Raw genomic sequence first — 24020 nt, 5'->3', positions numbered from 1 at the left:
GATTCTTTGGATTAGCAAACCCTGGCAGTTTCACTGTCTCCTGAGTGGCTAACTGAGCAATACATCCTGCTGGCCAGTCTCCAGTACTGACCCTAGTGATTTTGTATGCACAGAAGTCTTCATTTGGATTCTCTCAGAAACCTGCAGTGTAAGATGCTCCAGCCACACTGAGTTATACATTTTCTTGATGTCACCCAGGACTGCCTGCACACTCTTTCTGAACCTCTGTGAAACTGCTCTGATTGGACTTAGGACATCTGGTCCTTTAAGTAGGTCATTCATACTCTGCTCTTTTAAACTTTTGGCTGCTGTTTCAAATGGGGTGCACAGGTGTTGTCACTGAATGGAGGCTGGGTGGCTCATGTACCACACTGGACCTTTCCAGTTATCCCTCTCCACGGTGAGTTCTACGGCTGCTTCCCATTCCATCATCTCTCAAATCTGAGCTGCACAAGTGATACTGCACCTTGGTTCCCTTTTGAGCTGTTGTAGCAGGTGTTAAGGATTACCATGGTGATGTATGTTAGTATTTCAGGCCTTTATAAGGGCATTCAGACATGTTTTATATCTAGTTTTCATGAATCGGCTGCATTTAAGGGTGTGTGATCCTACAGTGCTGGTACTTCTGGACACTTGTCTGGCACTAACACACCTTGATTCCATTTATCAGGTGAATATCAAGTTCTTCATGAACTGAGTCAGGTGTTAAGGGAAGTAAGGCAGCACTGACTTACTCAGTTCCAGCTTACTCGATCTCACTGATATAGCAACTGACTTTCATCAGCAAAGTCCTCAGGCCTTAGCTTGTGCTTTCAGTAAGGCAGGTCTCAGTTTGAATGTTTGGTCTTCTACCTGAAATGATGAATAAAAAGCGTCTGTGTTTTTATACCAAATGGCTTTGGAGTTTTCAGGAGCTCTGTGTTATTGTACAGTACTGGTATTGTCCTCTGTGACTGTGTGGTAAACCAGTTAAACCAGATTCTCCCAACCTCAGGTTTACAGTCATTCCACTGGCCATTCTTTCCTGCCAAATAATGAAAGCTGCAAAGCTGTAAAGTCCTGAAGAACCTTGAAGGAAGATGGGAACTGAGCTAACTCTAATCCTCTCAGCAAAGCTGGTAACTGCAGTCTTACAGCAACTATTCTCTTATTATTATTATTATTATTATTGTTGTTGTTGTTGTTGTTGTTGTTGTTGTTAATAATAATAATAATAATAATAATAATAATAATAATAATCCATTGTTAATTTTTGTCTGCTGTTACTTTGATTGGTACACCCACATTCAGTGTACAATTAATCTCACAGAAGTTGTTTGCAATGAGTTCATAATTTAAAGGGAATATTAACTCATCAGGGATTGGGCAGACAGGATCTGAGCGTGTTGTAACATGTTGGCTCTAACCCCACCCGCTGGTGTCTGGAGCTAATCAGAGCAACCCGGCCGTTGTTCCTTTTTCTAATGTACAGAGGAGACTGAACAGATGTGTGAACCACTTTCTGACATCCATCCATCGCTAGAAATGGGTCAGAACTCAGGAAGGCTAAATTGCTGCTGAACAGTTGTAGAGATGCATCTCTCTCCCAATCCTCCCTACTTCCACTTAAAGACCTGCAACTATACTGTTTGTGATTTCAAAAGAATTTGATGTTTGAGCTTTTTTTTAAAATTCATTTTTCATATTTGATTTTTTATCATGTCAGCGTAGTTTCTACAGCTTTTGATGTCTAAAAACCTTTCTACATGCGCATGCGCGCTCTGGAGCAATTAAAAAAAGTTTTATGCCATCTGACTTCATTATTGGGACTATGAAATGACAGATGACGGATTCCACTCCGAATATTTCAAAAATAAATAAATAAAAAGGTCTATTTTAGCTTTCTGACTATTATTCAGCCATAATATGGGGTGGTGGTGGGGCTGCCGCACTAATAGGACGACTGTGTGTTTGCCTGTTTATAAGGGAAGTTTTATGGTCGCATTTTTGGACTGAATTTTAAACTGAATTAGCTCGTCTAGTTGGGAATTATTTCTACATTTCTTTACTGACACTTATTAGATATTTAGGTATTATTTAGATTTTAAGGTAATCGAAATTCAACTCATGTCTCGTTTTACTCCCGTTATTGGGTTGATATGAGACCTGCCATTATTCTTAGAAATTAATTTTAGCTTAATGGTATCTGTTGAGGGCTGTTAGATTAATGAAATGGATGAGGCTCTTCTCCATTAAAGCATTACGTGGCTCTGCCATTAAAGTATTAGACGGTTAAGCGATCACATTCATTTCAGATATGGGGATTTAGCTTCTCCGGGCGCTGTCTCGAGTGAAATCTAACATTTGTATTTATAAGATCAGCGATGCGAAATACCTCAGGGATACTGCTGCACTGTAACTCTATATTATTTGTCTGTTGTAATGTTTGCGATTATTTCGATCACTGACAACAAACCATTTGTAGTTTACACGTTTATGTAACATCTTTTCGACGTGCGTGTGACCTGAGCTTACAAAGAGCATCCGCGAGGTCGACGGTAATAAACATAAAAGCACGTTAAGCAGACCATGCTCACCAATATGGTTAAATCTCAGAGAGGTAATCCATCCGAGTAACGTGTGTGTGTGTGTGTGTGTGTGTGTGAGAGCGAGCGAGCGGGGTTGCAGGTTTGGCCGGTGAAGCTGGTACAGGACTCTTTGGATTTTTCTTTTCTCTAACCGTAGAGATTCCATCACTCGTGGAATATACTCATGCTGAACAGTTATTGTTTGTGTTTGCATATTCTACACTTCGTACGGTGTCCATAACAGACCTAATTATGCACATTAAAGTCACACCACATTAGCTTTAACCCCCCCCCCCCCCCCCCCCCCCGCACACAAACACTTTTTAAATTCAGCTGTGAAACATGTTTTTCCACACGTTAGACGCGATTAAAGTCCACATGACTCGGGAGCTGCTGACTGACCGTAACGGACCGTAACGGGTTCCTGCAACAGTCAGCCACATCCAGCGCAAACAGCTCGAGGAGCTCAGACGTTCGCGCGATGCAGTACCAGCTCTGACGTAAGCACAGGGAGAGGGGTTGCCTCTCTCGCGCCGAGAGAGAACGGCAGGATGAGTTAGCTCGTGCTGGTTGTCATTGCCGCCGCCCAATAGAGTCCTGCGATCCCGCGAGCGAGTACAGGACGACCTCCCTACCCAGAGCCCGGAGCGCGAGCTTCAGTGACCCCAAATTCATATTGGATGCTCTAACAACGTTATACGAAGGCTGAACTTAATAGTGAGAGTCGGGGGGAGACAGGGACGCAATTTTGGATCTATACCGCTCGTGCTCCGTCTCAGTCTTACCATGGGGTGCACGTTAAGTGCAGAGGAGCGCGAGGCTCTGGATCGGAGTAAAGCGATCGAGAAAAACCTGAAAGAAGATGGAATTCATGCCGCCAAAGTAGTTAAACTACTACTGCTGGGTAAGACAGAGGGGGAAAGATGTCGCGGTTGTCGAACTGTTGGAAAAATTAATTGTTGTTGACAGAAAAGTCGCATAAAGAGTTTTCCCGGTGTGTGCATAAGTACTTCTCGAAGGATTGTGTGTGTGAGTGTGTGTGTGGAACAGAGACCTACGCTAACAGCCTGTGCTTTCGCAGGCGGCGGAGAGTCTGGGAAGAGCACTATTGTCAAACAGATGAAGTAAGTGGGTTTTTCTGCATATTCTTGTCCGCGCTGATAGCTGAGTTCTGTTCCCTTCAGTCGCCCTCACCGAGTACGTAGAGTACTTACATCTGTAGTCCACGTCAGACTCGCACGCTCCTGGCGCGAGATTTGCGCTGTCCAGTATCACAGTGCTGAAACATTACTGCCCGCAAAGACCGTTTGTACAACCTCCAGCGCGTGAATGTGTACGTGCATTAGTGTTCATATTAGTTTTTGTATTGTGTAACGGGTTGGGGTTGCAAATATTTAATTGTAGAACGGTTAATAAATGCTTGTGCATTCTTTAATATGTCTGTGACACTGTGCGTATGAGTCTGCGACAGAATACGTCTGTGTTAATGTTATGAGAGGGTTTTGGCTCGGACCCCTCCAATCTTGTGCCGTTACACGGATTTTGTGTGTATGGCAGGTAACCTTACGACCATGCAGCCTTATGAACACACCACACAGCGGTCTTGAAATGACTTTTTAGAACCAGATTTAACAATGTTCTTTTACAAGTCCTGCAGACAACATTACAGGCTCATGAAGTACACAGACCCAACTCAAAATCTGTAAGATTTTGCTGCAATGAACTAACATACAAAACTACATGACAAGCTTAAGTCTGTACAATTTACAGGTTTTATATATCGAAAATCGTTAGATGTACCGGATCTCCCAATTCTACTGTTTGACTAGCACACACAGAGTTAAGCTACATAAAAACTGTAACAAAACTAATTAGTTAACTATAACTTTATTACTTTACCAAGTTAATCCACACATTTAAGCAAATTTCAGAATGTAAAATATAAACATGTTAAAAAATAATGAAAGACTTTATAAACTGAATCAAACGTTACTACTTTTCCTAATATTTTTTTTATTTCTTTGTTTTGGGAATTGTACTTATGGTTTGTTGTTGATGCACATTTATGGCACATGGGCATGTGTGAGTTTTGGTAGCTGTACACCTTAAATACACTTTAAAAATGTCTTGGTCAAGTAGAATTTGCATAAGCAGGTCCAGTTACCCTTAACCACATCTTCTCTGTGTGCACAGAAAGTAATTTTACTGTGGACTGAGGTAGAAAATGGGGGTTGTAGGTATTAACAACCACCATCAGATGTGTAGTAAAATGTTAAAAGTTCGTTTCATTTGATCAGTTAAGATATTTTGTTACAGCATTTACACAGCTTCTGTTAACATCTTGACTAATGAAAATAATTCTATTCTATTTAATTTTGAGAAACACACAAAAATGTATTTAATTTTTTTGTGCACCACAGATCAGTGTGGTTAAGTCTAACCCTAACCCTATCCTTAACCATAACCCTAACCCTAACCCTTAAGACTAAACCTAATCCTAACCCTAACCCTAAACCTAACACTAAACCTAACCTTAACCCTAACCCTAAACCTAAACCTAACCCTAAACCTAACCTTAACCCTAAACCTAATCCTAATCCTAACCGTAACCCTAAACCTAACCCTAACCCTAAACCTTACCTTAACCCAAAACCTAACCCTAACCCTAAACCTAATCCTAAACCTAACCTTAACCCTAAACCTAAACCTAACCCTAAACCTAATCCTAACCCTAACCCTAAACCTAACTCTAACACTAGGCTCCAAGAAGCTATTACTCCATATTTAGCTTTACCAACAGATAACTAAGGTGGATGCCTTTTTCTAAGACCCTTGAACGTGTAAAATTGTACCTGAACACAGATGCTAAAACATACAGATAAAAGAATAACAAAAAGAGAAATCAGGTGACTACAACAAGTGCTAAAGAGACCTTTTCAAATTGTAAATGTATTATTTTAAAAATGTTATTATTATCATTTGTGTTGATAATCTATTGTTATTGTTTTAAATTTTATTGCTTAACATTTTACTTGAGCATCGTATGATTCTGAATGGCAATAAAGCCATGGGGACAGAGTCACGTGTTCCTGTGTTAAAATCACGTGTTACTGCGTTAAAGTCACATGTTCCTGTGCTAAAGTCACGTGTTACTGCATTAGTCACGTGCTCCCGCGTCAGTCACGTGTTCCTGCATTCAAGTCACGTGTTACTGCGTTCAAGTCACGTGTTACTGCGTTCAAGTCACGTGTTACTGCGTTCAAGTCACGTGTTACTGCATTAGTCACGTGTTCCTGTGTTAGTCACGTGTTACTGCGTTTGTCATGTGTTCCTGTGTTAAAGTCGCGTGTTCCTGCATTGAAGTCACACGTGTTCCTCTGTTAAAATCACGTGTTCCTGCATTAAATTAACATATTCCTGTGTTAAAGTCATGTGAGTTCCTGTGTTAGTCACATGTGTTCCTGTTTTAGGATTATCCATGAAGATGGTTTCAGCGGAGATGATGTCAAGCAGTTTAAACCTGTCATCTACAGCAACACTCTTCAAAGTCTGGCTGCCATTTTGCATGCTATGGAGACCCTCGGTATTGAGTATGCAGATAAGGACAGGGCTGTGAGTATATATATAAACACACAAATGCACAAAACAGCACAACCATTGTCCACTGTGAATTCACCCTTTAATTCATGTTTTACATTCTTTGTTTAGACTTGGTGTAAAGGGTAGACCTGACTGTTTTACCAGCATACCTGTGTTCCTGTATATTTGTGTGCCTGTGTCCATGTGTACCTATATACCTGGGTTCCTGTATATTTGTGTGCCTGTGTCCATGTGTACCTATATACCTGTGTTCCTGTATATTTGTGTCCCTGTGTCCATGTGTACCTATATACCTGTGTTCCTGTATATTTGTGTCGCTACGTACCTCTATACCTGTGTTTCTGTATATAAAAACAGAATCATCAGAAATACACTGATCAGTTTGAGCAGATGTGGAAAATTTAGGTTGGAAATGAACTTTGCAGGGATGTAATCCATCCATTGATCGACAGTGACATCTAGTGTATCACACTACTAAACATAATGATTACTGTTACATCCTAGCAGTGTTTTATTCCTGTGAGTTTTTCAAATGAAACCATTTACAATAACTGTGTAAGTATGCCTGAAATGTGTGTGTTTGTGTTAGGCTGATGCAAAGCTCGTCTTTGACATCGTTAACCGGATGGAGGACACTGAGCCATACTCTCCAGAGCTGCTGATGGCTATGATACGCCTGTGGAAAGACGGAGGAACTCAGGCCTGTTTTGGCCGCTCGCGGGAATACCAGCTGAACGACTCGGCTCAGTAGTAGGAAACACACACATGCACACACAAGCAGCAAATAATGCAGACATCCACACTATGAGAAATCACAGCATAAACACATTTTATAAAACCCCACCCACCATCTAGCCTAGACCAGTGTTTTGAAACCTGGTCTGTTTTTGCTCAGCTCACCAGTACACCAGTACCTGGTATTCAGTGATCTTAATGGCTCGGTTCAAGTGTGTGCGATGGGGTAGCAAAAACATGCAGGTCCTGAGGTCTGGACCGAGACAGCCTGGCCTGGAACAAACGTATGAACTCTGTTCTGATGTGCTTTTTGTGTTACAGCTACCTGGACAGTTTGGAACGAATCGGAGCATCAGACTTTTTGCCCACTGAGCAGGACATTCTGAGATCACGAGTTAAAACCACTGGCATCGTGGAGACACATTTCACTTTCAAAAATCTCAACTTCAGGTAACCTCCTTCTCTTCAGGTAACCTCCTTCTTTTTTCCTTACCACATTAGATTTTTTTGCACTATTATTTGCTTTATTCCTTTTGTTTTTTTGACTTCATGGTTTTCATAATATTGTAAGTATAATTAGTGGTTTCCAGTGTGTTTGACAGTCATGTGGACTTTGCAGCTATCTGCACCTGCAGCTGTGTTTGTATCTGGTGTTCCGTATGTGTGGAATCTGTAGGCCGTACTCCAGATCAGGCCAGACTGGAGTAGATCATAGCAGTGTGATGATGGGGTTGATATCAGTGTTGGATATTACTGATGAAGGGGTTGATACCAGTAGTAGTCACAGTAACCCTTGGACAAGCTGTATGTCAGCCTCTAACAACAATTGTGATTTATTTTACGCTAAGACTGATTACCATTTTTAACATGAACAGTGCAGTCCATAAGTATTTAGACAGTGACATGATTTTTGTGGTTTAGCTTGTACTACAACACACTGGACTTGAAATCAAACAGGTTCTAGCAAACATGGTTGAAGTAGAGCGTGTGAAGGTGATCGTCTTCTCCTGTAGGACTATATCCTAACTACACCATCACACAACTAACTACACCATCAGACAACTAACTACACAATAACAACTACAGACGTTTGGCAAAGGTTTAATGTAAATGAGACCTAAAAAATGAAACAATCTGACTATTATTAGTCTGATTATTTCAGACTTGCAATGCTAATTAGATAAACTAAAAACAGGAGCTGCTAGGAAACTGGCCAATGATAGGTAACCAATCATATCCATTCATGTAAATAGTTAATATTCACATAGTTGTAAATAAAAATTAATAGTTTCCCAAACTGGAACACTAGTTCCTAGAACCTTTGCACCTCAACCCAACCACGTTTATCGCTCTTCCTTTGAAGTTGTTATGGGGGAACCATATAAGAATGGACCATCCTTTATGGGACACCTTTTATGTTTCCCCAAATTCAGGAGGCCATAAATAATTAGAAAATTGACAGTTCAATTGTTTCATGGTGCACTGAATGTCACTGAACAGAATCCATAAATGTTGGAATAAATGATTAACATAAAGAGAATAAACCAGTAAGACCTCTGAGGGTTTCCCACATGATATAAACCAATACAAACCAGTGGTAACCATGCCAATGAAAAGCATGCTAAACATTAAATAGATAAACTCTAGGGCAATGTAGAGTTATGGTTGAAGTCTTATGGCCAAATGAGTATTAACCTGTTTCATAGTGATATAGAGACAAAATGAGAAAAATTAAAAATGGAACTATGAAATGTGTGTGCAGTGGTACATGGTGGTTCCACTGTGTGGTAATACAAGATCAACAGCGGCTGCATCCACCACACCAGGCAGGACCCCAGATGCAGGCTGTGCAAAGATGCCCGACACAATCCAACACATAACAGCATGATGCAAGATGCTAGGAGTCAGAGCGTACATGGATCACCATAAGCAAGTGGCTGGTATAGTGTACAGAAACCTCTGTGCCTAGTACAGGATGGAAGTTCAGAGGTCAAAGTGGGAAAGGTGGTGGAGAATGACCGTGCTTAGATCCTGTGGGACTTCCAGATACACACAGACAAGATGGTAATAGATAACCAACTGGACATGGTAGTGGTGGACAAACAGCAGAAGAGGGTCGCAGTGACAGATGTGGTGATCCCAAGTGATAACAACATCAGGAACAAGGAACACAAAAAGCTTGAGAAATACCAAGGGCTGAAAGAACAGGTGAAGGCAACTGTGGTTCTCATAGTAATCAGAGCACTAGTGGCTGTGACCCCCAAACTGGGAGAATGGCTCAAACAGGTCCCAGGAACAAAATCCGAATTCTCTGTCCTGAAGATGGCAGTTCTGGGAATAACTAAGATACGGCAATTTTTAGAGTGTAATCTTTGATGTACTTTAACATTTTTATCCTGTTCTACTTTTTTTTATTTCATTGTGTTATAAGACAAACACAAAGACAAACTCTTTTTGATGTGTGAGACTCTCATACTGTTATTAGCAGAGAAAGACAAAGTTTTGATTCTCTTGCCTATGTTTGACATTATTTGTATTATTTGTATTTGCTTATATTGTTTCTGAGTGTCAGACTAGTTATTGAAGAGAGTGTTTAATGTGCAGTTTATTACAGCATATTATCTGTTATCAATATGGGATTTTGATACCATGTTCACTTCACAGAATGAAGTCGACTGATAGGGCCTGATCCCACTCTCTCTCTCTCCCTCTCTCTCTATCCCTCCCTTTCTCTTCTCTCTCTCTCTCTCTTGCTCTCTTTCTGTGTGTGTGTGTGTGTGTGTGTGTGTGTGTGTGTGTGTGTGTGTGTGTGTGTATGCTGCACTTAGGCTCTTTGATGTAGGGGGACAAAGATCTGAGAGGAAAAAATGGATCCACTGTTTTGAGGATGTGACTGCTATTATCTTTTGTGTAGCTATGAGTGGGTATGACCAAGTGCTGCATGAGGATGAAACAACGGTAAAGAACAACAAACACACACTAATATAAACATCTGTAAATAACTACACAATAATATAAACATCTGTTAGGAACTACACACACTGTAATAAAAACATCTGTTAGGAACTACACACACTAATACAAACATCTGTAAATAAGTACACACACTAATATAAACATCTGTAAAATACACACACTGATATAAACATCTGTTAGGAACTACACACACTGTAATATGTGCAGATGACAGTAGATGACAGTACTGACTCTAGAGATGACAGTACTGACACTAGTGGTAACAGTACTGACACTAGTGGTAACAGTGCAGACACTCTAGTGGTAACAGTGCAGACACTCTAGTGGTAACAGTGCAGACATTCTAATGGTAACAGTACTGACACTAGCGGAAACAGTGCAGACACTCTAGTGGTAACAGTACTGACACTAGCGGAAACAGTGCAGACACTCTAGTGGTAACAGTACTGACACTCTAGTACAGATTCTAGTCGCTTTGCTCCACTACACGCTGAACTGCAGTGACACTGTGAGCACCAGCTTGAACTGATTCACAGGCACAGGGAGGCCCCGCCCTCACATACATCACAGAGGACGGCCCTGCCCTCACATACATCACAGAGGACGGCCCCGCCCTCACATACCTCACAGGGAGGCCCCACCCTCACATACATTACAGGGAGGCCCCACCCTCACATACATCACAGAGGACGGCCCCGCCCTCACATACATCACAGAGGACGGCCCCGCCCTCACATACATCACAGAGGACGGTCCCGCCCTCACATACATCACAGGGAGGCCCCACCCTCACATACATCACAGAGGACGGCCCCGCCCTGACATACATCACAGAGGACGGCCCCGCCCTCCCATACGTCACAGGGAGACCCTGCCCTCACATACATCACAGGGAGGCCCCACCCTCACATGCATCACAGGGAAGCCCCACCCTCACATACATCACAGGACGGCCCCACCCTCATATACATCACAGGGAGGCCCCACCCTCACATGCTCAGAGGCCCCGCCTTCCAAGGATGATAATACTGTTCCACAGTAGACAGTTGGCTACTGACATCAGGAAATAAGGGAATAAAAAAATTTAAAAAAAAACAGGAGCACTAAACTGATTTTAACAGTTTTGCTTTAGTGAAAGGAAGCTAGGATATTAAATCTAGACTATAGGCCAAAATGGTTAACAAATAAATGAGTTATGCAACACTACAAGCTGCAAGCTACAATACTGCAGTGGTATACTAAGTCACAGTAATAACTTTATAATAACTTTGAAATGTAGTTTAAAAATTGAATCCAGACGATTCCTTCACTTTTGCTCCATCATGCTTAAATGTTCAACATGCTCACATGTTCTGTGGTTCTAGTAGAGTATGACAGAATTGCAACAGACAGGATTCAGACCATATGCTAGTTCATAACAACAGTTCTGATAAAATTTCCAGAATTATTTATTTCTGTTTTGCGAACTCAGTGAAAGACTGCGCACAGTAACTCAGCCTGGGCACAATAACTCAGCCTGGTCACGAGAACTGCCTTACAGTTTGGAACTTAAGTAAATACTTAAGTTTATTCTGATTGGTACCATAGCTAGAAAGAGTGAGGACAGAAGACACGTTGGTCCTAATGCTTTTTGGAGTAATTGCTTTGCTCTTTCCTTTCTGCAGAATCGCATGCATGAGTCTCTCATGCTCTTTGACTCCATCTGTAATAATAAGTTCTTCGTTGACACCTCTATCATCCTCTTCCTAAACAAGAAGGATCTTTTTGGAGAGAAGATCAAGAAGTCTCCACTGACGATTTGCTTCCCAGAATATGCAGGTTTGCATATAAACTTGTTCACACCGGTCCCTACAGATACTCAGTGTCACGTGAGTGGTGAATGAATATGTTGTGTTCTGGTTCCTGCTGCAGAATTCAGTATTATTATTGCTCTCTCACAGGCCCAAACACATATGGAGAAGCTTCTGCATATATACAGGTGCAGTTTGAAGGCAAGAATCGCTCTCCAAACAAAGAGATCTACTGCCACCAGACGTGTGCTACTGACACAGGGAACATCCAGGTGGTCTTCGATGCTGTCACTGACATCATCATCGCCAATAATCTGCGTGGGTGTGGCCTGTACTAAACCCCTGCTCCATTAGGCTCTGATTGGTTGATTTTTTTGTCCCTCGTTATGATAACGAGAGAGTGAACTGAAATGCCACCCCTTTATCACAGCACTCCCATTCTTCACTTCCTGTTTTTTGTCTTTTGTTCAGATTACCTTTTTGATATATTGATTTTGTGGTTTGTATGTTAATGTTTATATTATTGGCTGAGAGAAACATGGGTATGTGTGCGAATGTGAAGGGTTAATACTAAGAGCTTGTGCATAGACTGGGGTAAACATGGATGCATGTGTGTGAAGTCACTATGGATCAGAGAGGGTTTTTTTTTTTTGGTTGTCTATACAGAGCAGAAAAGAAGTGCTGGTGTAGAAAAGTATGACCTTCCCATAAAAGAATCAGAGGGTTAGGGTTAAAGAATCAGGGGGTTAGGGTTAAAGAATCAGGGGGTTAGGGTTAAAAAGTAAGAGGGGTAGGGTAAAAGAATCAGAGGAGCCCACGGATCAATTTCTCTTTCATTTTATTTGATTATTTAATATGTGTGAAATACTGAATGACTAAAAATTAGACATTGTCATTGTCATTCTCACTGCTTGTTAATCTGGCTGATCTGAATGAATGAATGTCAAGACTGAATGCTGTTCAGTGGGAGCTCTCATGCCAAAATAAACTGAGCAGTGTTTGGGTCTTAGCAGTGTTTGGGTCTGAACAGTGTTTGGGTCTGAATACTGCCTAGATTTATCCAATGGCTTCAAACTGTAAAAGGAAATATATGTCAATCACTGAACCTTTTCAAGCAGTGTGATGTCAACAGCACAGCATTCTCTCTTCCTGAGCACAAGTACTTAAAATTTATTTGTTCAGTTGTTTGTAAATTATTCATTTATTTATTTGTTCAATAATTTATATGCAAGGTAATGGGTGTGTTTACATTTTGTATCTCCTACACATCAAATATATCAATAATGTCAGGTTATGCATACACAACAGATCACTTGTGTATTGTATACAACAGTACACTAAGAGCTATATAACAACCTTTAGATAAAAATTAAACTATCACATAAAAATGCAAACCTTAAAATATATTTGACTAAATTATGAATAAATAGGGAATTGTTTGTGTTTATTAATTTATTCTTCTGTATGCTTGTGTGCATGTGTATGTGTGTGGGCATGTATACAATCTGTCATTTGACCTGTGACCTGTTACTTAACCCAGATTGCTTTTCATCTACTTCCTCCTCTTTTTTCAGATGTGAATGGTGTTTTTATTTGTGTGTGTGCGGGTGTGCATGTGTATTACATTCCCTTTCTGTCCCTTGGGGTGTTCTACATTCTACTACAGGTTTTATCTCTCAAACTGATGAAATGTTTACATTAAAATCACAGTTTAGCACCACCTCCACTAAGTAGTTTGTCTTATCATTTAACAAGCATTTAACTGTTTATTTTACCTCTGCATGAACAATTGTAAAGAAAAAATATATATCCAAATATTTTTGTGATGTACACATTCTTTATTTGTGATGTACATGTTCTTGAGGGAAGAATTTGCTAATTAAATAAAAATACAAAAAATATCGAATAAAAAATAAAATTGGCTTCCAGCTGTTAAACGTAGGCTGTTATTATATAATAGAAATAAAAGACAGAAATAAAAGTCTTGTGCATGTGCTACGTGGGAGATGCAAAGGTCCACAGAATCACGGAATTCTCATTAGCGCTGTAATATTTGAGGTTTCACCGAATGCCCTTGATTGACTCTTCACTGCAAGTGTGCGCACACAAGAATGACGTGTACACACGCGCTTGCCAAACGCCATCAGGACCAGAAACGCAACGAAAGTATCACGTCGAATCGCCGAAAATTAGGCTGAGATGGACAAATGCGAGTGTTCTAAGAGTAAGTTACTATTTTATAACAGAATGTCATGCATGTATTAGAAAAAACAAGTGTAAACAAAATACATGCGCACTAGTATCTTTGGGTGGGCGCGGGCCATCTTTGCCCATCAGTCTTGTGATGTGTTTGTCGCACAGCTGCGTCTGGTACGTGCGGACAGAACTGCAAGTGCACCAACTGTACATGCGCTAAAGACAAAAAAAGTGAGTTCAATGACAAGCGTTTACATTTTCTGCTCTTTCTCGGATGGTAAAGCCAACGCAGTCACGAGCTGTTTTCCTGTATCCCGGTAGCTTGCTGTTCCTCCGGTTGCACAAAGGGCGCGAGCAGCTGCGAAAGCGCTAGCAAGGATAAGGACAAGTGCGACACTCGCTGCTGCAAATGATGGCGTATGATGTCCTCTGATGCGCGTTGCGGCTTGTACAATTCTGTTGAACTAATTAAATAAAATTCACTCTAATAATTTAGGTACATGTCTGGTCCATTTTATTACATATTATTATTAACATATATCACCGTTTTATCTAAATGTATATTTCCACACCACTAGCCATAGAAATTAAATATCATTTGTCAGCACCCGTATATAAACTGTAAATATAATGTTTTTATTTGCATAGTGGAATGAACTCCCACTTGCTGTCCGGACAGCAGAGTTCCTTGCAGTCTTCAAACGCAAACTGAAGACCCATCTATTCGCGGAATATTTAAATGACCACTGACCCTGCTGCTATATTGACTAACTTTAGTACTTATTGTTGTCAGTTTATATGTATTTTGCACTTCTAGGCATCAGCATTGAGTTCTGTATTTCAACAGCATTCTAGTTCATACTTAAAACGATTTAAAGCACTTTTGTAAATCACTCTGGATAAGAACGTCTGCCAAATGCAGTAAGTGTAAATGTAAATTGCCCACATGTGGAAGGTGTGTGTGTGTGTGTGTGTGTATATGTGTGTCTGTCTGTCTATCTATCTATCTATCTATCTATCTATCTATCTATCTATCTATCTATCTATATATATATATATATATATATATATATATATATATGTTCCACATTTACGACTAATAGTTCTCATTTACGTAATCTTAAAAAGCCTAAATTTTCAGTTTGGATCCATACATCTTTCAGCCACGTTTCCAATAATCCTTATGGCTAATGGGCAAATATTCCTACTGTCCTCATCAGAATGGGCAACGGTGGATCTCGCCTCTCTGCTCATATCCGATACAGGCGTTTGGTAACCTGTTCAATATTATAGACATTGTGGCTGGTTTAAATCAACTATATGAATAAATAGCAATTATAAAAATGCAACGTCAGCGCTATATTGAACTAATAGTAACCAAACGTCACACACACGTGATAAATTAATCCAGAGACCCTCCTCTTTTATATTAATCTAGCAACCCTCCCTTTTTATGTTAATCAAGAGACCATCGCCTTTTATGTTAATCCAGAGACCCTACACTTTTATGTTAATAAAGCAACTCTCCCCTTTTATATTATTCTAGAGACCCTCCCCCTTTAATGTTTTACATGGAGACAGCCACGTCCCCTTTTAATGACGTTATCAACGACCACGTATATATTTACAGCTAAACGTCTTGAAAATCCATTTACATTAATTGCTTTGCTATTATATCTAAAGAGACTTACTTTAGGGGAAAGAAACAATATCGTAGAAGCATCCTGCTATACAGAGGCGGTGTGAAAGTAGCAGTTGAAATGAACCATCAGAGTAAGCGGGTGTCTTAGCGCCACCTCCACACTAACAGACCAAACGCTTTAGCGTGGACTCTCTCACAAGCCCTAGCCCATCTAGAGCCTTACACTGCTTGAGTTATGGATTTATTCGCCGTGGTTTAACTATCAGTATCGTGTCGTGATAAACGTCGTTAGCGATTGCGTAACGGCACGTCATAGGTTGCGGAAGTGGTAACGAACAGCAAACCCCCCCCCCCAAAAAAAACGACGTGCGGAGTATTATGAAGAGTTTGGAGCGAGTTTAACGTTATTGGGAAAGACTGAACCGTGCTTGTAGATTAGTAGTTAAATAGTGGCTGTAGTCAGTATAACTGACCACTTATGTCCGGGTTCGCTCGCCTCTCTGTTGAAGGGAGAGTTGGCGTGGCCGCGGGGCTCGTGCTCTTCTCTGCGCTCGTGTCTAGGACACTCTTATCACACCGAGTGGACATCCACACGCGCGCGTCGTTATTTCGAGTTCAGATTCTGCTCTTCATTAACTCTCTGTTGCTCCTGGGCTCGCTCTACATCTGGAGGCGTGCTGTGATACGGCTCTGTGGCACGAGAGGGAATCATCGTGTCTGGCTCCAGAGATGCTGGCGCGCGGCTGTGCTGATATTCCTTGTGCTCGCTCATTCCAGTTACTTGAGCTTATTTTTCCTAGTGGACACAGAACCCCACTGGCTGGCGCTACTGAGTTTCACATGCCTGGGCATTTATGTTATCCTTTTATTCTTCTTGATCGCATTCAGCTGCGTGAGTCGCCTCCATCGGCTTTGCGTCGCACACTCAGGCGGTCAGGACGCGTCAGAAAGTGGGTCGGTCAGACAGGTGGTTCTGGCGTTGATGGTAACTGCAGTACTGGCAGTATATGGGTTGGTAAATGCAGCACAGCCCCCACAGGTAGTGGAGGTAGACGTTCCTCTGAAGAATTTGCCTACCTCGATGAGTGGCCTGAGGATCGCACTACTGTCTGATATACATCTGGGACCTACACTTGGGCGCTCCAGACTAGAGTATATTGTTACCATGGTGAACCAGCTGGAACCAGGTAACAGTACCATAAAGCTACTACATACTGTCAGCATTGTTTACATTTTTGTGTGTGATGTGTCATGGATCTATTGTGTGGTGTGTGGGTCTTAGACTTGGTGGTGATCGTCGGCGATTTGACAGATTCCCAGGTGGCCTGGCTGAGGACCGCAGCAGAACCTCTAGGCACTCTGCGGGCCCCGCTGGGCTCCTACTTCACGACAGGTCAGGCAGGAGTGCAGCGGTGAGTGAGCACTGTGACTTACTCCCTACACTCTGAATGACTGCTGTGCTTCTGGGGGGGGGGGGGGGGGGGTCATAGGCAACCATGACTACTACACCGCTGACGTGGACGGCTGGTTTGAGCTGTTGCGTTCGAAAGGCATCAAGCCTCTTCACAACAGCCATGTTCGAGTGTCCCAACCAGGACAACGCCAGGACTGGATCTGTCTTGCTGGTATTGATGATCTGGAGGCTAGCATGCTACGGTTAGGCTAATGCATGTTCATCTGAATATTCAAATCAGGATCTTACTATTGGCGCTTACAATGGTCTGTGTATCACATTTATTCACACTTATGGTCTGTCTGACTGTAGGTACCCTGGTCATGGGATGGACATCGAGAAAGCACTGAGTGGTTGCAGTGAAAATCGTCCCATTATTCTTCTGGCTCACCAACCCATCGCAGCTAAAACAGCTTTGCAGCAAAGGCCAGACATCAATTTAGTGCTCTCAGGTACAGGTGACTCAGTTTAGTGTGGTCAGGTACAGGTGCACATTACTCAGTGTAGTCTGTGGTTCATTTTGTTAAAGAGCCACCAGGTTAATACTTGACTAGTAACTCACTACCTGACAGTATTAAGGAACATGAATAGCATTTAATGGTGGATGCTATGGTGTGAACCATGCTGGTCCTTGAAACAGTGAGCTGCTTTTCAACTGGAGTCACACTTCCTCTTCATACAGTGACCAACTGTGTTGGAAACTATATGTAGTTAGTCAGTAATATTTAACTTTTGAAGTGGAATAATGTGAAAAACAATGATCGCAATATAAGAGAAATTCACTCCACTAAGCTTAAATAAACCTTACAGGTTAAGTTTAAACAAATAATATGAGGTATAACCTCTGATTACTGCACAAATAGAATGAGTTCAGCAGTGAAAGCAAAAATATAGTGCACTTATGAATTCTCCACTTATGTTTTAATGTGTTTGTTTAGGCCACACTCATGCTGGCCAGCTGTTCCCACTCACTCTTCTGGCATTCCTGGTGAATCCCTATTTTTGCGGGCTTTACCGTGTCTCGGAGAACACTATGGTCTACGTTACCCCAGGGACAGGTTATTATGGCATTCCAATGCGAATTGGCAGCCGTTCGGAGATCACACACATCACACTGAAATCTGCCTGAGTGTACAGTCACAGACACATACGTATTTACCTTTTATGTGTGTTTTTAAGACCAGGGCAATACCAACTTATAGAAGTGTATTAAGTTTGTCACACTATGTATAATAGCTGTAATGTGCCTAAATAGCTCTGTTGATTCTTAACAGGAGATTTGCATCAAACATTCCCTACAATTGCAATAGATTTGCATCAAATATTCCCTACAACTGGAAATTGCAGTTGTTCATAGGTCCTGTCACAAACTAAGTTGCAGACACATCTTCATTAATGCTGATAGACATGTTGAACACGTTTTCTAACTCGTTTCTTTTACACATGTAACATGCAGTGTAGCTAACAAAAGCTCCTGCAAAGAAAAACACACATTGACTTTAAACACCATTCCTTCCTCAATGATGTGCATACTTGGTTAAAATGAGAAAATGTCTTGATCTCACCATTCACTGAGGTAAAATTATTAAAAGAAAAAAATCCCTGAATTAAAACCTCTCAAGTGTGTCTGGTGACAGTCTGCTTTTAGTCTTTTGTGTGTCCTGCCATTTCAAGATAAGTCAGAGTATGCTGTCCTGAAACCTTTCCTCTGTAAAAAGTCTCTCGTGATCCTTTAGTCCTGGGCCACGTCATCTTCAGCTGAGCCCACAGATGTTCAGTGGGGTTTGTGTGGGAACCAGGACAGCTGCTGCAGAAGCTGAACTGGTGCCGTTTGTGTGGGTTTGGATCCTACTGGAGAATCCAATCTGATCACATTCTAAGCTTTCCAAACAGTTTGCATGAAGTTGGTGTTTAAATGTAGTTTTGGAGAATAGGTGCCCCTAGCATTTAAACATCTGTGATCTTTAGAGATTTTGCCTCTTTGCATGTAGTTGTCTTCAAAAAAATATAAATGGAAATGTACAATATATAAACGATTATACTTTATATATATATATATTTATAAAATTTTAATTATTGGTACCCCAGCAATTAGTTTAGTTATATTAATTGCTGGGGTACCAATCATTAAAATGTATTAAGTGCTTATATATTTTTCTTAAATAAAAGCAAAATTCTCATAGCCTGCTTTGCTCATCTTTGTCAAGTGACAACACTTCATGGGTTGCTATGACAATCCTACTGAAGCCAAAAAACTAAACTTGAAGTGTGAAAATAATGGCCAGTATGCCTCACGTGTCTCATTAAATTATGGGCCTTTGCACATTGACCTCAGCCTGGCTGCACACCCACTCCCCTCTCGACACAACACACAGCAGTGACATTCCTGTGACCCTCAGGCTGCTTAGTCTGAAACTAACAGGTTTGTTTTTAACTGGTCTGGGATTCCTGCAGGAAGATTATACTGGGGACCTAGATGGAGAAATCAAACATTTTAGGAAAGAAGAGCTTGAAGTACCACAATGGCATTCATGTATTCACAAATGAGACTGACTCCGTTTTCCCTCGTGGTTCAATTTTATCTCTCACATAGCGCCAACACAAGAAATCATCATCACTCACAACTCTGCTGTTAATGTGTAAAATAGGACAGAGCCTTATTTCTCTGGTGGTGGAGCTTTTTTCTTAACAGCCCGCAATATGGCCTGTTGCACCACCGGGTACATCTTATGACAGCCGTCGATGCATGTTCTCACAGCCGCGGGCAGGGCATCCTCGCGCATCTCCCCGTCCGCCTGCAACCCGGACACTTGACCGAGATTCGGAAGCAGCGCGAGCGTGACGCGGCCCTGGTTCTCCTCGTAGCCGGACTGCCAGCTTCCCTTCTCCTCCAGGACGTCCGGGTCCACGAGGCACGCGTCGCCGTCCTGCCGCAAGCTGCAGCCCAGCACCAAATCGTACATCTCGATACCGGCGTCCGCGAGCGCCATGGAGGCACAGGTCACGGCGTGAGCGAGAATCGAGCCATCATTTTCCAAAACCATTACGTTAACCTCTATCTGAGAGCGCGGGTACCGGTGCAAGCACACCCCCGGCTGCATGCTCTCCAGCAGCGCGAGGGACAAGTCCCGCTCCTCGCTGCCTTGGATCCAAGCTCCCCGCTTCCGACAGGAAAACGGCGCAAGTCTGAAATCACAAACCAGGCGGCCGCTCTTCATGTCCGTTTCATCCTTGCGCTCAATTTCTCGCGGACCGTACACCGAGCAGATGATTTTTGTGTTTCCAGCCTCGAGGTAGGATGAGCCTTTTGCTTGGCTCACGAGCCCACAGCGCGTAAACACCGGCCGAATATCCGCATTTCCACGAGCACCTTGGCCGCTTCTGCCTGCGGGACTCTGGGTGCTCGGAGGGAGGAACAGCACCGGGGACTGCGACTCCTCCGGCCCGCGGACACGTTTAGTATCTACCGGCATCTTTCATTTGTTCCCGTGCGCTGCACGCAGATGGCCGGAAGTAGCTAACTCTGCTGCTGGACTGGTTTTCAGGTTATCGCCATCTAACGGATAGGCGGAGGTTTGCGCAGAAACGGGTCTGCACGAGATGACTGTGAAGTGTAGCGTAATACCCGCGTGCCAAAGCTACGGTGGACCCACGCTGTATGTTTCGCAGAGAAACATACGACTAGCCACAAATATTTCATTTCAAAATGGCCAAAAACGTTTCATGTAAATTAAGGAATGTGTTTGTGGTTTCTCAGAGAGCGGACACTGGGCAGACGCATGATGCCGTGTTTCATTCAGATGGACTATGAACCAAGAGTGTCACGTGACGACAAAGCCGCGCGCCTGCGGCTCGGCATTAATGAAGAGGTTAACGTGCATGCTCATATTTACACCGCACGCTCAAACCTGGTGTGCACAAGAGTGTAGTTCAGTCCAAACTTTGCCAAGTTACCACCAGTTGAAGCCAGAAATGATGGACGCTCATTATGCTTTTGTGTGTGTGTGTGTGTGTGTGTGTGTGAGACATTAATAGCGCGGTCGGCACGTTCCAGTGCTCACCTTTTCACTATGTGGTGGCGCGTGTGAACCCAGCTGGAGCAACCATGCAAGAATCATGTCCGCGTGCAGGTGATAAAGGATTCTCGAGCCGGAGGTACTGTCACGTCACTGGTGACAGAGTCGCTGAGGTGGAAGAAAAGTCCACATGGCAGTAAAGTCTCGTGGCACTGAAAGCTTTCATACGATACTGTAGTCTGTGCTCGTGCTCCACTCAGTAAGGGGATATTTTTGCCTTTTTGCAGGACTAACTTTAGAGTTACTATAATAGCAGGGCGTGCGGTGTACATATCAGCTGAACATATGAGTATTTTGTAAATAGTACCTTTCGTGTTTACTGACACGCAGTTAAAACAGAAAAGATAGCACGTGTGAAAAATAATGCTTTATGTGGTGTGTTTAATGTTGGAGCGAAAACATGAAACAGACCAGTGTTTTTTTTCTTATTAAGTTTTTAAGTATAACGCTACCATATATAATACATTTATAAATACATTTAAAATGTCTAAAACCATATACACATTTCTAAATACTTTTAGTTAACTTTATATACACATTAATAATTCATTTATACTGTATTTGAATTAACCACGTATTTTTTAATGGAATATAGACCTATTAAAAGTGAACATAGATTACGCGTTTCCTCCTACTTGGATGGGGACACTAGCACAATTAGGGATTTGACAAGGGCATGCTACATTGTCATTTAACTTCGAAAGGTAAACACAAATGCATTTTCCCCCTGAAGACTCGAGTCACGAGTGAAGCTATTTACACAGGACGAGGAGGAGAGTTGAGACACCGGTGACCCTCGTTGCACGGGCACACACGCATTAATACGTTACAACGGCTTCATCCGACATTTTAACCGACTCTTGGCGCACTGGCCTGTCACGCACAAACTAACAAATCTTTTCTAGATTTTTCACCAAGGTGCGACATTTTTAAAGTGTCTTAACTGAAAACTTGCCGAACTCGCGTGGCGTGGTTGTTGGAGCAGGCTGACTCCGCACACTCAGGTTTTAAAGTTTCGGAGTGGACCAACCCAACCTGAGCAGGCAGCAGAAGGCCTGGCATCTCCGCCTGCGTCTCTCCATCGAGGTGGTCAGAGCGCGAGACACAATGGAGGAACTAGCGCGAGAGAGCATTCGCAGTATCAGTTTATTATACAAACCAGCGCGAGGATCGGAAGCCCCACGGCTGGGCTCGTGCGGGGCCGTTTTCATCATGCTCAAGTCGGCGCTCGGCGCGGGACTCCTCAATTTCCCCTGGGCTTTTGAGAAAGCGGGTGGCGTGAACAGAGCTATAACTGTGGAACTGGTATGTACGTGATTAACTTGCGGGTTTGTGTAGACCAAATCAGAGGTATTTGTTTTAAATGAGGATTAAAAATGTTTTAAATGTGAGATTCAAATCCTTTTGAATGGGAGAGTCAGAACCCATGTCAGATAAATCTGGTCTTTGCACTAGTGAGTCCGACTACTTGTCATGGGCAGCTCTAAAAGACCTAAGCTTCAGTGAACACTTGAACCTAATACAGGAAGACTAGTAATTAACAGATGACATTTATAGAATTCAGTATGAACTGAGAATTGTTCCTCTCTGTCAGGTGTCTCTGATCTTTCTGATCAGTGGTTTGGTGATTCTGGGATACGCATCGTCTATTAGTCGACAGAACTCCTACCATGAAGTGGTGAGAGACGTGTGCGGGCGCAGGATTGGCCAACTCTGTCAGATCTGCTTTGTCTTCAATCTCTTCATGATCTCTGTTGCATTCCTCGTGGTGGTGCAGGACCAGTTGGATAAGTGTGAGTAGGGTGGGAGTCAGTGTGTGCCATGTGTGTGTTTTGCAAGAAGAGTGTGTGCGTGCGTGCGCGTGTGCATGTGCATGTGTAACCTTTTCATGTTTGAGAAGGTTTCAGTATGAATTATTTTATCATATGTGTGCTTGGACCTGATTTAACAAACTTTTAACAAACATGTTTGTGTTTCAGTGTGTTTGTCTTTGTATGAAACAGTGACAGGATGTAAAGAGATGCCGTATCACTGGTATACAGACGAGAGCTTTGCACTCTGCTTCATGTGTCTCCTTCTCATCCTCCCTCTCTCCATCCCAAAAGAGATCAGCATCCAGAAATACACCAGGCATGTTTACCTGTTGGTGTGACATCATTAACACAGCTTGATTAACTCCCCCAGTTTAATGAGTGTGCTGTGTGTCATTTGGACAGTGTTCTGGGTACGCTGGCTGCCAGCTACCTGTGCGTGGCCATTATAGTGAAGTATTACATCAAAGAGGAGCATAGAGTTGACCTAATTCCAGAACACACTGATGGGTAAGCCACTGTGTCTGTGTGTATGTGTGTGTGTGGGCTTGTGTAGATTTGTGAGTGCATATGTGTGTGGATGTGGTGGTAGTGGTATGTGGATGTGTGGGGTGTGATCTGTGGGTGTGGTGTGTGTGTGTGTTAATGTGAAACAGATTTCCAGTATGTTTCATAGGCAGCAGTTTTCAAATACATATACAGGATACACACATAAATAAAATCTGATTGTATAAAAGATGCTCCATTTAAGTGAGTCCTGTATTCAGTGTGAGCCGTCACATGCTGTCTATGGCTCGGAGTACAGGGAGAATACACACATATTGCTACTGTGAATGATAGCACACACACTTTCAAAGGCTATGGTTAAACAGGGTTTAAAATGTTATTATCAAGCAATTGATTGAGTTAATACAAACACACCTAAAGAAATTGTTTGTGTTTGGTTTAGCACACACTCCTGGGCCTCCATGTTCAGCGTGGTCCCTACCATTTGTTTCGGCTTCCAGGTGAACCCCTCTGCCTGTGTCCTCATGCTTTCTGTGTGTGTCTCTTTCATGGTGAACTCTACATATTTGTGTGATTGTGTGTGTGTGTGTGTGTGTACCTGTACCCTTCATGGTCTACATATGTGTGTGTGATTGTCAGTGCCATGAAGCCTGCATAGCCATTTATA

At 42.3% G+C, this 24020-nt stretch overlaps 5 protein-coding genes across 5 annotated transcripts in view; 4 read left to right on the top strand and 1 right to left on the bottom strand.

Moving 5' to 3' along the window:
• The first annotated feature begins 2951 nt into the window (after positions 1-2951).
• Positions 2952-13601, top strand: gnao1b (guanine nucleotide binding protein (G protein), alpha activating activity polypeptide O, b). Its single transcript, XM_027012855.3, has 8 exons — positions 2952-3471; positions 3649-3691; positions 6038-6179; positions 6757-6917; positions 7224-7352; positions 9731-9860; positions 11543-11696; positions 11819-13601. Exons 1-8 carry the CDS (start codon positions 3354-3356, stop codon positions 12004-12006), a joined length of 1065 nt encoding a protein of 354 aa, XP_026868656.2. The 5' UTR covers positions 2952-3353; the 3' UTR covers positions 12007-13601.
• Positions 13602-13733: 132 nt separating this feature from the next.
• Positions 13734-14359, top strand: mtbl (metallothionein-B-like). Its single transcript, XM_027012860.3, has 3 exons — positions 13734-13892; positions 14030-14095; positions 14186-14359. Exons 1-3 carry the CDS (start codon positions 13868-13870, stop codon positions 14275-14277), a joined length of 183 nt encoding a protein of 60 aa, XP_026868661.1. The 5' UTR covers positions 13734-13867; the 3' UTR covers positions 14278-14359.
• Positions 14360-15824: 1465 nt separating this feature from the next.
• tmppe (transmembrane protein with metallophosphoesterase domain) lies at positions 15825-19141 on the top strand. The gene is made up of 5 exons (XM_035531233.2): positions 15825-16693; positions 16789-16899; positions 16997-17162; positions 17272-17411; positions 17898-19141. The coding sequence occupies exons 1-5, from the start codon at positions 15985-15987 to the stop codon at positions 18086-18088; spliced, it is 1317 nt and encodes a 438-aa protein (XP_035387126.1). The 5' UTR covers positions 15825-15984; the 3' UTR covers positions 18089-19141.
• A 376-nt stretch (positions 19142-19517) lies between these two features.
• exosc6 (exosome component 6) lies at positions 19518-20484 on the bottom strand. The gene has a single exon (XM_027012836.3). The coding sequence runs from the start codon at positions 20430-20432 to the stop codon at positions 19617-19619; it is 816 nt and encodes a 271-aa protein (XP_026868637.1). The 5' UTR covers positions 20433-20484; the 3' UTR covers positions 19518-19616.
• A 1658-nt stretch (positions 20485-22142) lies between these two features.
• The window catches only part of slc38a8b (solute carrier family 38 member 8b), a 3090-nt gene continuing 1212 nt past the window's right edge, over positions 22143-24020 (top strand). Inside the window, exons 1-6 of the mRNA XM_027012821.3 lie at positions 22143-22340; positions 22630-22828; positions 23015-23165; positions 23252-23356; positions 23796-23853; positions 23993-24020. The exon at positions 23993-24020 is cut by the window's right edge and continues 87 nt beyond it. Of these exons, the coding sequence (XP_026868622.2) occupies positions 22143-22340; positions 22630-22828; positions 23015-23165; positions 23252-23356; positions 23796-23853; positions 23993-24020 (739 nt within the window). The remainder of the gene's footprint in view (positions 22341-22629; positions 22829-23014; positions 23166-23251; positions 23357-23795; positions 23854-23992) is intronic.

This window comes from Electrophorus electricus, chromosome 3, assembly GCF_041902795.1.
Source record: "Electrophorus electricus isolate QZ-2024a chromosome 3, ASM4190279v1, whole genome shotgun sequence".
NCBI classification, from domain to species: Eukaryota; Metazoa; Chordata; class Actinopteri; order Gymnotiformes; family Gymnotidae; genus Electrophorus; species Electrophorus electricus.
Note: the sequence above shows the minus strand (reverse complement) of the source record. Positions and strands in the feature narration are given on the sequence as shown.